Source organism: Glycine soja, chromosome 6, assembly GCF_004193775.1.
Source record: "Glycine soja cultivar W05 chromosome 6, ASM419377v2, whole genome shotgun sequence".
In the NCBI taxonomy this organism is placed as follows: Eukaryota; Viridiplantae; Streptophyta; class Magnoliopsida; order Fabales; family Fabaceae; genus Glycine; species Glycine soja.
Window position 1 is genome coordinate 9542506 of NC_041007.1, and position 14259 is coordinate 9556764.

Consider the following 14259-nt stretch of genomic DNA (forward strand, 5'->3'; position numbering starts at 1 on the left):
CATTCTCGACATTTAATTCACCTATTTTTTTTATTTTTTTATAAAAAACTATATTTTTTATTTTTAATAAATATTCAATTTTTATATTTTCTGCCTAATAATTTTTTTAAAGTTAAAATTTAATAAAATAATAATTTTAATTTTAGTCTATTTTAATATTTAATAAATTAACAAATATTAATTTTAATTTCTAATAAATTTTGTATTAGTCCCTTTCAAGTAAAATTCACTCAGATTGTGGGGGCATTGGAGTTAAGTTTTGTTACATGTCATGTCATCACTATCTCATATATAACGAACACCCATCTTCTCTCTTTCCAAATTAATTGAATTAGATTACTTCATAAATTATTTTTAGTTAAATTATTTTTATTTTATGAAAGAAGTTTATTTTATTTTATTTTATTTTATTTTTCTTACTTTTTCTTTTATAAATTCTTATGAAAAAAATTATTCTAACAGGACCTAAATCCTATTTTATCTTAAGTTTAACAAATTAAATGATTAAAATATTTTATATATATATATATATATATATATATATATATATATATATATATATATATATGATGACAATTTATGATATAATGTAAAAAAATCTGCCGTGAAGCAGTGAAAATGCAAAGTGGAACACTACCGCTAACCGCATCATTGATCATATAAAATAAAGAGAATGTGGTTCATTATTCTCGACCATCCATTGCACAGCGCTGATTCGCTGAACCGCTTTCACTACGTTATGATCAACTTGAAAGTGATGGATCATTAATCACTAATACAGTGATCTGAAACTAGGTAGGAGAGAGGAGTGATGGATGATAACTGATACTGATTAGCTACTATGGTATAATCATACGTGCATTGCATTCCGGTCATGACTAGTGCCTTTATTTTCCATGCAGAATCCAACTTGTATGAACTAGTGTTTTAAAAGCAATAAAGTGGCTCATGTTAAGCAATTTTGTTATCTGACCATGGAGTTTGAACTTTGGGCCATATGTTCATTAAATTCTGTAGCCCCACCACCTGTTAAAGTTGAGTCTAGAGTAACCATTCAATTCAATTCAATTCAATGTGTAATTGCCTAACTAGAATGCATGTAAATAAATAACGCTGCCTATTTACAATTTTGCGCAAACATGTATATTCATTTCTTGAGAAAAATTTTCAGTACTCCTCTGTACTCTAATCCTTTTAAAGCAAAGCATTTAATATGTACTATTGAAAACATTTAATATGGTCATAACTTACTTTTAAAAACTCTAATAGAAATTGAATATCTTCCTATAAGAAAATGAACTGACAATTGAGCATTAATACATTATAAACCTATTGACATTATCTTTGACATTATCGTTGATTTTCACGGATAAAAAAGAAAAATAACAGTTGCCCCTACAAGCAGATCAATGTTCAGGAAGTCAATGCGCTTTTGTGTGTTACATACGCCAGCAGGTTTAGGTTTATTATTGTGTGATAGATATCACATAATATCATCCAAGAAGATACTACCTTACAAACCATTACTGTACACAAGTAAATTTTTAGCTACAAAGGTAAAAAACAGATTTTCTCTCATTTATAACAGAAATGGAAGATGTTTCATCTGAGTGAAAAAATGTTATAAAAAAATCATCTAAGAGCATATTTAATGCTGGATTTTGGGGATAGATCTCATTCTGAAGATCTGATCTTCCTCAGATCCAACAATAAAGTATCCCTCAAGGTTTTCATGTTAGAGATCCAATTCTTGGGAAAGAATTCTGAAGATTCGCACATTTTTAAAAAGCTATTGCTCAAGCTGTCACAGTAAAACACAGGGAGGAAAATGAGAGAAAAAACAGTTGGAATGCATAAATGAAGGGGATGAAGAACAAAAAAACAAACCAACAAAAGATCCATGAAAAAAAAAACACCAGATCTTCTTTGCAACAGAAAGAATCACAGAACAAAAATAAATAAAAAAATATATCACAGAGAAAGTGAAGGGGGGAATATCGGGGAAGGAGGGAAGAAGAAGGGGGGCGCGGAGGAGGAGAAGGAGGGAAACAGGGGGCGGTGGAAGGGAAGGGGGGAAGAAGAAAAGTGGGGAAAATGAGGAGTGGGTGGTGGGTGGGTGAGATGATATGACAAGAGAGAGATTTGGTGAGGGAAAAAAAAAAGAAAGCTGGCTACAAAATTAATTATATTTAATTTAATAAATATTTAAATAAAATATTTAAAAGTAAAATTCACTTATGATTTATTAAAAATTATGTAAGATTTTAAAATGAGGTTCATCAAAAAATGATCTAAAATTTTAATTTGAGATTTTCCACTAATTAAAGATTATAAGTTCAAAGAAAGTATATATAGTGGGAGCCACATTGATTTACCTTTAATCTTACCATCCACACGTATGCTTATATTGTTGAGAGACCAGTCCATTTTTCAAACAAGGTACTCAATGTTTTATTTTATGTTTTTTTCTTTAAGTTCTATTTGTGTGTGAGCTTAATTATGAAAAACTCCACATTTAAAAAGAAACATTAACATATAAGTGTTTCTATTTGATTTGATGGAAAAAAAATGGTCAAAGGTAACGACTAACAAGTGGAAAGAAAATATATTTAGTGGAAGTTACATTTGGTTTATCTTTAATTTTATCATCCACATGCATGTTCAGTTGAGAGACTTGTTTATTTTTCAAATAAGATACTTAAGATTTTATTTTATGTTTTCTTCGTTAAGCTCTATCTACATGAGCTTAATTATGAAAAACTCCACATTTAAAAAACAACATTAACATATAAGTGGTTCTATTTTATTTGATGGGAAAAAATGGTCAAAGGTAACAACTAACAAGTAGAAATGTAGAAATAATACTAGTAATTTATAAGTTTTTTTTCCCCTTCAGATGTGATCTTGTTTGATGTGTCATAAAGATACTGAACAAGAAACGGAGATATGTTTGATTTAAGAAAAGAAAACATCCCATTTTTATTTGTTGTGTTCACTGATAATTAAATAAACACCGTCTTTTTTTTTTAAGAAAAAGATTGTCTTAATTTTTTGGGGCATCAGCACTGCGAGCACAATACATTAGCCGCTGAAGTCTGAAACAAATGGGTTTCACCGTTTCAAGTAGCATATGCAATTGCGAAAGACATCTTCACTTTCACTCCCTTTTCCGTAGGAATGGATCCTCTCAACTCTCAAGTAACACTAGCACTGGATTAAATTTTAGTCCTTCAAATTTTATTAATATAATATAATATATAATTTTATTATAAAGTAGAAGTTTAAAAAATTAACGGTAAAATCTCAATATTTAAGAATTTCAATTTCTTTTTTCACTTGAAAAGATATTTCCCCTTTCCTACCTTCATCATGGATCCATCCTCTCCCCTCGCACAAAAAAGGGACTAACTCAAACTCCAAAATAAATTTAATTTATTCCTTTCTTTTATGAGTAATCAATAGGTATTTAGAATTTTTTGTTTGACATCTAATTAATCTCACTCCCACAAAGTAAGTCCATTTTGTGATAAAATGATACTATTGCGACTTCATATTCAAATCAGAGATCAAATCCTATACCCTGATTAGAAAACTTAAGTGTCAAACCACTTGTATCAACAACTTTTGATTAATTTGTTTTTTCCAATCTATCTTTTTTTCTTAATTTTACTAATGTTTATTAGGATGATGAATAATTTTGCATCAAGAATGAAGTGAAACAAAAGGAAAGTATCTATTTTTTTTATTCATAAATAAAATTCAAGTATTAAAAAATTGACAACAATTCACACATTATTTAATCAACTAAGCTAGATTCTCTTGTTAAAAGAGTGTTTACTATTATATAAGTATGAAGTATGGTAACCTTATTACGAAAATAAATTACAGGTCCAAATGTTATAATCATTTTTGTTTATAATTACCATAAAAAATCATTATGAAAACTTGGAATAAATAGTGTAAAAATCATTTATGCTTTCATGTGAGTTCTACTTTGATGGTTAATAAGCAAAGCTTTCGGAAAGAATTCTACACTAAAACAAACAAGGTATGAAAATAAAGATATACTCCCTCTTAATTATCATTAATAAAGTCTTATCTCATTAAAAGTGGATTAAATGAATCCTTCTTTTTAATCAATGTCCCAAAAAGTTTGGCATTACCTTAATTTTCATTTTGATGGTGACGAGGTTACCCGCGTTTGGCCAAATCCCAAACGTACAAAACATTTTCAGCACCCCAAAATTAAATATGAAACTATGAAAGTATAAAACATTGTTAGAAATGATGGTTATCAAGATATATCTTAACATATGACATCGCAATATTTTAATCAAGATATTTGATTACAAATATAAATACAAAAAACTATTATTTACCAAGACATATTACAGGCTTGATAATTCTCTGTATTAGTTGATATTCTCGTAAGAACTAGTATTAATCATAAAAAGAATAACCTCAATGATGTACTAACGCATCGGATTGATATAACTATTAACATTTCAATCAATTTGGGGGGGGGGGGGGGGGGGGGGGGAGGGGGGTTAACTTGCTAGAAATGAAATATAAATATGAAAGAAATCAAAATCACAAACAATCTCCTTGATTCAAATGAAAAAAATCAATCGAAACATTTCTATTCGTACAAAAGCCTAGTTACAAGTATAAAATTACCACTCATTCCCACAAAATATATTATGCGTGCAATTGTGCATATCTAATAAGATAAACCCTTGTCTGACCTTAGGGAATCATGAACATTTAAAATTTGTACATTGACCTGAATCAATCAACATAATTACTTACAAAGATATGTTATAACTCGGTAACTCACCGTAGAGCGTTCAACGTTATAGGGAAAAAGAATCTGCTGCCAAACGATGCCACGAAACATTTATGCAGTTATCTTCAACGGCACAAAAACAAATATATGAGGCACCAGCTAGGCAAGCAAACAGGCCGATGCCGAAACCGTGCAAGTGCTAATAGATCTATTGATTTTGCAAAGACATTAGCAGTGGGATCTAAGAAAGCTCTTCCGCATTGAACTTGGTGTAAGCTTCCTGTTTTTAAGGTCAGAAAAATAAATATAAGTGTAGTAGTTTAACCTTCATATAGTATAAAACCATTTACACCGTCAAGCAATTAAAGATCACATTGAAATGACTTAAAGTAATTATTACAAAGTTAACAATAATTTGTTATTGGATGACAATGATGATGTCTATACTCTATACATTCTAATTAAATTCTAAAAATAATTAGTGTCAGCAAATTTGGTTGGATATGTATTAAAAAATTATGGATATGTTAATGTTTTCAGCATTTCTTGTTGGGCGTGGGAATTTTCCAAAATAAATATCTATTATCCGGCACTTGAATTCTATAGAGAAGTAAAAGGGAAGATATATATGTTCAGCTTAATGGTGTGATTAAAGCAAATCCAGCTAGCAGTAGCTCAATAAAATTAAGTAGACTTATATCTGGTAAAAGTAAAATATAATCGTGACATTTAACCAAAGGGATAAAAATGGGTTTATACTTTTATGTAAAGTAGTATATTATTTCTACATGACTATTAATAAGGTACCTTAAGAATGTCAAAAACCTTCTCCGCTGTGTATTTCTGTTCAAGAGTAGCACCTTTCTGTTGAACTTTATCTGGGTGAATACATAAATTTGCTTTTCTATACACTTTTTTAACTGCAGAAGAGGTAATCATATCTGTCAGAGACACTGGCTGCCAACCACATTCTGGCCAAAGAACCTGCATATAAACTCAATGGTAAGACAGAGTCATGGAATAAAACAAATTGTTGTAAGATGGGATAAAAGGTAAAAGCTTAATTTATTAACTATCATATTATTTTACCACCAAAAGGAAATAAAAGACACGAGAAAAGTCCATCATCTTCCTGTTAAATAAGATCCTGGAGATGACTGAGGAGAGTTTTGGCAGAGCCTTCACTTAACCAAAGGCATATATACTACACAAATAGTGAAATAGCCCAATCAATGGTACCTTTAATTTCAAATAGTTATTTATATATATCGTGTGTCTGAGTTTAATTTCAAATAGACTAAGTTTCTATCCTCCTTACCAAAAGAAACTTACATAATGTTTGGTAAACAGGCTAGAATGAAAAAGAACACAAGTTCTGCTATGTTAGTTCATTTTTAAAAATACAAAAGAATTGAAAATGAGGTTAGAAAATAAGTACAATTTTGTTCCACCAATGGAATACTTTGAGCAATTCTATTTTATCTGCAATTCTGCAAGCCAAATGCTACTTTATAGGCAAATCTTAACCTTTATGTATGGACTTTCAGTCAACAACTCAAAATATTCCATTTGGACCACCATGTTGTCATGTTGGTTTACGCAAAATTACAAACAATTTAAACACAAAAAAAAGGCAGAACATTTGATATGACAAGAGTCGCAATATGCCATGATTTAAAAATAAAGTTCTAAATTATTTCATCTACATATAGTATACTATTTCTTTGTTTTCCCCATATTAGTCGATCGTGTGCAATGACAGAATGGTAGTGCCATTACTGCATGTCATGGGAAGACCCCGCTCCCCAGAATGCCGAAGAAAAATAACAGTCAACCCACTATCTATTATCCTGCCATAGCATTTTTGGAGTCGGCCACTCCATGCCACTATTTGTCATTGACAACTATGGTTTTTACATTTTTTAATACTGTTTACTGGCTGGATTTAATCATTCTGTTCAAGATAATTGTTAAGAATGTTAATCAATTACAGGGCAAAAGAGGTATATTCAAATGCCCTAAAGTGAAATGAACTGTTATCAATTGATAGTAATTATTGTAAAAGAGCATTACATATTGTAATGTTGATAGCAATGCCCGCATATTGCCTTCTTTCCCTGCAGCCCAGCGCTTTATCTGAACATCCGCAGTATCAGCAATTTTCTGCCAAATTAAAACAAAAAGTCATGCAAAGAAAATTTGACAAATATATAAAATAAAATCAAAATAATTATGGATAATTATACAATGATTATCCTTGGGAATAAATCACAATCTAAACAAAAACAATATAAATGCCTACCCTCCTCTCTTCTTGCTCCATCTTAGTTTGAAGGTCACGCTGGTTCATATCATTCACTGCTTTTAACTGAAAATATCAAAGTCATAAAAGTGAAAAAACTATCCCATGAGAGTTTATTTCTCAATAAAACTGGTAATGTTAATGTCTAGAATGAGCTAGAAAGACACCATATGTGCTTTTAAAGAAGTATATGCAGAAATATCATATACAGGGTCACTGTAGAGATCATTAAGCTAAAGACTTGATGTTGAAACTTGAAACCATTTAGAAAATACAATATCACACAATATTAAGAAAGAAGATATAAAAAGATGACGTATAATTTGCATTGATTAGCTCCCTTCTCCTTATTAAAAGAAATAGAGACAACATAATAATACACACCGCTCGCTCTTGTGCTCTCTGATGACGTCCTAATCTTGCTTTTCGTCTTTCTTCAGTTTCCCCTTCAACCTCCTGGAATTCAGATGACGGGGAACCTTTTGCAACACAAAGAATAAATGATTTGTCAACCACAAAACCACTTCACTGTAATAGAAATTGATAAATTTAAAAAACTTACCCCCAAACATCAGAGACAGGTCATCAAGAGATGTCATCACTGGAGATTTATTCACATTTGCTGAGGATCTAGATGGCACTCTTGGTGACACCTCAGGTTTCCCTTTGTTCTTCATTTGGTTATCATACATACGATCCTAAGTAACATATCGGCCAAAAAAAAACTGAATATAGTTTCTCAGCATTGCGAAATCATTCAAGCTCTCATTATATATTAATAACATTTAAGATTTACCATAGTTGGAGTCCTTGACTTTGGCACACTGCTTGATCGAGAGCCCATGCTGAAAAAGGATTCAAGATCATCCACACCGTTTGCCTGATTCACTTTTGCAGCTGGAACTCTTTTACCATTGTTCATCCTAGCCGCCAAGTTTTGTTTAGTCTCAGCAGCTTTAACATTGGCCTTTCTACTACTAGCATTAGTCTGTGTCCCACCCATGGCAAAGTCCTCAAGCTCATCGATTGTTGATACACTCAGACTATTAACTGCATTAAAAACCACCCAATTCAGCCAATTACACATAACAAAAATGAGGCCATTCTTGTAATGAAGCTCAAGCATTTAGAACAACCTTTACTCATTGGCTTGGGTGGAGACTTCAATGATGGGGAACCTCCTTTTGTCCCTTTAGAATTATTCAACTTACTAATCTGCTCCAGCGCGTCCAGGAAAGATTCTGAAGACGGCGAGCTTGAAGCAGTTTCAAATATAAAAAACGGATCATCATGAGACGCCGCCGCTGCTGCAGCAGGTTTGTTTGGAGTAACACTTGGATTGTTCATCCCAACACTAAAGAATACAACAATTGGCACATTAAAAGACTAACATAAAAATAGAACAATTGATACCAACCAATTCAAAATATGCACGTATAGCGAGGTATTAAACTAATAATGCAAGCAAGTTTAGAAGGAATTAAAGACAGAGTTCGGTTACCCATTATTGGAAACACCAAAGCCAGGGATCAAATCATCAAAAGCGGGTGATTTTGCGTTTGGACTTTTAGCGTTTGTATTTAAGCCACCAATCTTATCAAGCAGATCATCAACACCGACACTCTTCCCATGTATTCCACCGAATATGTCATCCACATAAGATGACGTGGAAACTGGTGTGTTCGATCCGGCGAATATGGAATCGTAATCGAACGAAGCGCCGTTGGATTTGGCGTTTCCGCCAAAGATGTCGTCGAAACGCTGCGTTTTGTTGTCGGTGTTGCTGTTGCTGAAAACTCCGTAATCGAAATCGAAGGTGGAATTTTGGTGAGACGGGGATCCGTTAAGGGGGAATTTGGGATTGGGGCGTGTTTGGGAATCAGCGACATTCGGAGGTCGCTTTGCCCTTGCCATTGGAGCGGATTTTCCTTGCGGTTTGAGACCGAACTTTTCGGTCAAAACGCCGAACTCGTCCATTGCTGAATAATTTGAAGGAAACGGATCAATGCAGTGATGGAATTGGATTTGGTTTGGGGTGAGCTAAGAAGAGCTGAAACAAAATCGTTATGGTTTATTTTCTCTGAAGGAAGGAAAAAAACGATGGAAGAATTTAAAAAAAAAAAATTAAAAAAATGAAAGGAAAAAAAAGGGTTGTGGGAAAATTGTGAAGGGAGAATGGAAAAGAAAGAGAGGGAAGAAATGTAGGGAAATGGGATGTAAGGTTGAGGATGTCGGTTGGCTCCTTGTATTTCTGCGTCTGAGAGACTTCAATTCAATAATCGACAGTGATGACCAAAGCGCAATTCCACGCGCTTATTGCTCTCTCTGTCATTTTCTATCTTTTGCTTTTTATTGCATTCTTAATGATGGATCCACTTCTGTAAAGCACATGTTAATTTTTTTATATTCTAAAAGCAGATGATATTTGGTTAAATTAATAGTATCTCTAATTATTTTGAATTTTTTAATAAGGTCTTTAAATGAAAAGGTTTATAATTGAGCCCTTGATATGTTAAAAAAATGAGCATAGTTTTGTTTTGTATAGGTTAAAGGAGCATATACAGTTTTTAAACTATCATAAATTGCATTTGAAAATTTCAATTAAAAGTCTAGTATCGAACAAGTAGATCTTCTGACGTGATATTGTTTAAATTTAATTAGATATCTCAAATTTAAAAATATGTAACTGTATTCTTGATAAAAATAAATAAAAAGTCTCAATTATAATTTTTTAATTTAAAAATTCTCAAATTATCCAGAAAATTACTTATTAATTAACCCTAATATTTTTTTACTCGAAACATTTTTTTTACCGGAACATAAATATTTTTTCGGCAAATAGTTTTTTAGTCAAAAATACTAAAATAGTTACAGTAAGACAAGATTAATTTTCTTTGATAATTTTTGACATACAAAAAATAAATTCTAAAGCTTTAATTGAGTTAAAATAATGTCTTATGACAAATTTTCAAGCTTCATAGTTTGGAGTAAGTGAATCCTCAACTTTTTTTCGTAATCAAATCACTAATAAAATCTTATTTAAGATAATAGAATTAAGTATTATTTATTGACATTGAGCAGACAATTTAAAATTCAAATAGTGAACGATGATAAAAAAAAAAGTTTAAATATGAAATTATATTTTATAATGTATAATGATTGATTGATATTATAATCATTGGATGATATTTTTAAAAGTATTAGATTTAGAATTAAATATATTTATATTTAAAAATGTAAAAGCATTTTGTGTTTTTAATAAGTAAATTTGATTAAAAATATATTATAGGAAAAAATTAAATTATTTTCATATAATATTATTTTACCATATAACTTTTTTTATATATTTTATACGTTGCATTTTTTTCTTCTGAATTACATTATATGAAACTACTTTTCACAAGTAAAGATATATTTTAATTTTTCTTCATGTACATAATATCAAAATCTAATTTATCAGAAATCCTCAAAATAAAAATTTAAATATTATTATTAAATGAAAATATAGAAAAATCCGAGTAATTTAATTTAGTGAGATTTCAAAAAAAAAATTAAGAGAAAAATAATTAAAACCAAAACTATCAGCATTAGTACAACTGTACAGGGTTACAACACACTCAGCTTGCAATTACAATTCACAAGAGCAAGATATACATTTGTTTAAATTAATAAGTTTTTTTTTTTTCTTTCTCGGGAATAAACAATTCGGTACTTGTTTTTAGTTTTAGATTCTGAAGTCTGAACGTTGAACACAACCGCGGCGTCACCTCTACCCAGCCAGCAGCCACCATCAAACCACCGCGAACCGAACCGCTTTTGGTCTGAACCGAACCTCCATACACAGAAATACAGTAGTAGAAGATAAAAAAAATAGGCTTTTGCTTCTACGAACTTGAGCCATCGCCTTCATCACGTTAGGGTTTGCAGCCTCGCAATTTTGGAGCTTGCTTCAGGTGAATAATTTGCGACTCTTGCTTTGTCCACGCAATGATTAAGCTCTGTTCCCATAGAAGTAAAATATTTTCCAAATGGGTGGTGTTTACGAAAATGCACAGCGCAAGCGAGGCGATGATTCAGGATGTTGGAGAAGCAAGTGAAAGAGTGTGCAAGGTTATGATGACGTGTCCTACCCTCGGACTTGACACTGCTCTTAATCAAACCGGTGTTAGAGTTTCCCCTGATTTAGTTGAGAACGTTCTCAAGAGGTTCGAGAATGCGGGCATGCCAGCATTTCGGTTCTTTGAGTGGGCAGAGAAGCAGAGAGGTTACTCACATAGCATTAGGGCATACCACTTGATGATTGAATCTTTGGCCAAGATTAGACAGTACCAGATCGTGTGGGACCTTGTTAGTGCAATGAGGAAAAAGGGTATGCTAAATGTTGAAACTTTTTGCATCATGATGAGAAAGTATGCTAGGGCTAACAAGGTTGATGAGGCTGTTTACACCTTTAATGTTATGGATAAGTATGACGTGGTTCCGAATCTTGCTGCATTTAATGGTTTGCTGAGTGCTTTGTGCAAGTCCAACAATGTAAGGAAGGCTCAGGAGATTTTTGATGCTATGAAGGGTCAGTTTGTGCCGGACGAAAAAAGTTACAGCATTTTGCTTGAGGGGTGGGGAAAGGCTCCCAATCTTCCCCGGGCTAGGGAGGTTTTTAGAGAGATGGTTGAGGCGGGGTGCGACCCTGATGTCGTTACTTATGGTATCATGGTTGATGTTCTTTGCAAAGCGGGGAGGGTTGATGAAGCTGTTGAGGTTGTGAAGGAAATGGATGTGGGCAATTGCAGGCCAACGTCGTTCATTTATAGTGTCTTGGTTCATACTTATGGAGTGGAGCACCGGATTGAAGATGCTATTGATACGTTCCTTGAGATGGCGAAGAAGGGAATCAAGGCTGATGTTGTGGCATATAATGCCTTGATTGGTGCATTTTGTAAAGTAAATAAGTTTAAAAATGTGCATAGGGTCTTGAAGGAGATGGAGAGCAATGGTGTCGCTCCTAATTCAAGGACCTGCAATGTTATTATAAGCAGTATGATTGGCCAAGGACAGACTGATAGAGCTTTCCGAGTCTTCTGCCGGATGATCAAGTTGTGTGAACCGGATGCTGACACATATACAATGATGATTAAAATGTTCTGTGAGAAAAATGAACTGGAGATGGCTCTGAAAATATGGAAGTATATGAAATCAAAACAGTTTGTTCCAAGCATGCACACCTTTTCTGCCCTTATCAAGGGGTTGTGTGAAAAGGACAATGCTGCAAAGGCTTGTGTTGTGATGGAAGAGATGATAGAGAAGGGAATTCGACCATCACGTATTACATTTGGGAGGTTAAGACAGTTGCTTATAAAGGAAGGGAGAGAGGATGTGCTCAAATTTCTTCACGAGAAAATGAATCTTCTCGTCAAGGAGCCTTTATATGATTAAAAAGCATGGAATACAACGGGCAACTAGAAACATATAACAAGCTTTGAATACTGATTTTGTTGTCAAAACAGTTTTGTGGCCACAGTTTTATATATTCGGGATCTGCCTATTTTGTAATATAAAAATCAGAGCATTTACTCACTGGTAAACTTTTTCCTTTACTTTTCACACTGACTTCTGTTATTTCATTTTTATGTTGCTCCTTTTGTTAAGATTTTCCTTTTGCTTTAAAACTTACAAGTTTTTTGTTATAATCCTCTGATGATGATGCTACTGCCACGTCCTTCCTAAATATCAAATGCATTGATGATCAAACGTTATATCGCAGGTTATTGCTGATGAGATTATGAGACCATTATCCAGTGCCATGATGATGTGTAGAATGTGTTTAGTTGTTTTGTGGTACATGTTACAGGAAAAAGTTCCTCTAAAGTGAGAATATCTATAAATAAGCAGGGGAGCATTCACCCTCGAATTTTAGTGATTTAAGATTTGATGCTTCATGATTATTGAAGTTCTATTGGAAATGAGTGGTAGTAAAAAGGAAATTGTTTTGGATTTTGTCCTTGGTGTAGTGAAAACTATCCTGATTATCTTTTAGTGAAGAAAAATCTAACAGCACTGGCTCTGTCTATAACAACTAGGAACTGCTTATCAACCTCTGATAAATATCAGTGATGTCAACTGTTATGCTTCCCCCTGGTAAAGCTCCCTTTAACTTACTTTTTTATTGATTGAAGTCTTAGAATGCTATGCTTAGATTTCCAGTATGTTGTTTCTTTTGGCCTAAATTTTCAGCTGTTAAAAAAAAATATCCATATCCACTTGGGATCTTGAGAAGTGGCTCTGTTGTGAGATCTGGGTAAGTCCCGGGTTAACAGTGAAGGTAAAAGTAGGGATCAATTAGAATTTAGAACCATTAAAATGTTGATTGAACCAAAATAACTTGCCTGGAGTTACTCTATTTTTTTCTCACAACTTTTGCAGGAAGCTAACTTCTAAGGGCTATTTCAATATGACTTGCTGTAATTAACCACTGTGCAATGTGCATCAGCTACAGCTGCTACTGGTTTAAACCTTAGGTCTTATTCTTTTTGGAAAAGCAGCCATGTGCTATCTTAAAAGCTGTTGCAAATCTTGGGGCTAATTTGTGTCTTGTGGCTGCACCGGCTTGGGTGCTGTGCAGGTTTTCTTTGTGGATAGGCGAGACATTGTAAATGATAATGTTGCGATTCCATAGATAGGGACATAGGAGAGGTTGGTAAACAAGAGGCCTAGAATGTCAATATTCACTTACTCATTAGAAAAAACAAAAGACAATATCTTGCCCTAAGAACTTCGGCTGTGTAAATGGTCCTTAGGATTGCTATTTTTGGGGATAGTATAGAGTTTAAATTCTGTCAACCTATTGTGCTTAGCGAAGTTTCTTTTATATATTTTGTGGCTAAAACTTGCTTTGTTCTTGTTAAAGGGGTATTTTGGTAGAGGCTCGAATCCATGTAAAAGCCACAATTCCCATTTCCAAGTATTTGATATCTTTTAATTTTACGTAGATTTTTCTAAATTTTAATTATTTCATTCAAGTTCAATTATTCCATTCAGTTTTACATTTATACATTCAAGGGGGAAAAAACATGAGTTTTATTATGTTTTACAAATTTCGTAATGAAAACTCCAATTTTCCTGATAAATATCCAAACTGGAAATTTTACGGACGGATTTTAAATTTTTGAATTTC

General features: G+C 32.8%; 2 protein-coding genes across 10 annotated transcripts; one reads left to right on the forward strand and one right to left on the reverse strand.

The window, feature by feature from the left end:
• Nucleotides 1–4584: 4584 nt before the first annotated feature.
• On the reverse strand, nucleotides 4585–9408 carry LOC114415445 (auxilin-related protein 1). Its single transcript, XM_028380118.1, has 9 exons — nucleotides 8590–9408; nucleotides 8225–8442; nucleotides 7885–8138; nucleotides 7651–7786; nucleotides 7473–7567; nucleotides 7089–7154; nucleotides 6860–6949; nucleotides 5594–5770; nucleotides 4585–5066 (listed from the first exon to the last, which is right to left on the reverse strand). The coding sequence occupies exons 1-9, from the start codon at nucleotides 9063–9065 to the stop codon at nucleotides 5028–5030; spliced, it is 1551 nt and encodes a 516-aa protein (XP_028235919.1). The 5' UTR covers nucleotides 9066–9408; the 3' UTR covers nucleotides 4585–5027.
• A 1354-nt stretch (nucleotides 9409–10762) lies between these two features.
• Nucleotides 10763–14069, forward strand: LOC114415446 (pentatricopeptide repeat-containing protein At1g77360, mitochondrial). 9 transcript variants are annotated; one of them, XM_028380128.1, is made up of 4 exons: nucleotides 10763–12665; nucleotides 12850–13407; nucleotides 13509–13603; nucleotides 13708–14069. In XM_028380128.1, exon 1 carries the CDS (start codon nucleotides 11076–11078, stop codon nucleotides 12519–12521), a length of 1446 nt encoding a protein of 481 aa, XP_028235929.1. In that variant the 5' UTR covers nucleotides 10763–11075; the 3' UTR covers nucleotides 12522–12665; nucleotides 12850–13407; nucleotides 13509–13603; nucleotides 13708–14069. The 9 variants fall into 9 exon arrangements, with proteins under 9 accessions (XP_028235929.1, XP_028235926.1, XP_028235928.1 ...); XM_028380125.1 differs by having other exon boundaries at nucleotides 12850–13223; nucleotides 13320–13407; nucleotides 13509–14069; XM_028380127.1 differs by having other exon boundaries at nucleotides 12850–13223; nucleotides 13320–13383; nucleotides 13509–14069.
• Nucleotides 14070–14259: the final 190 nt, after the last annotated feature.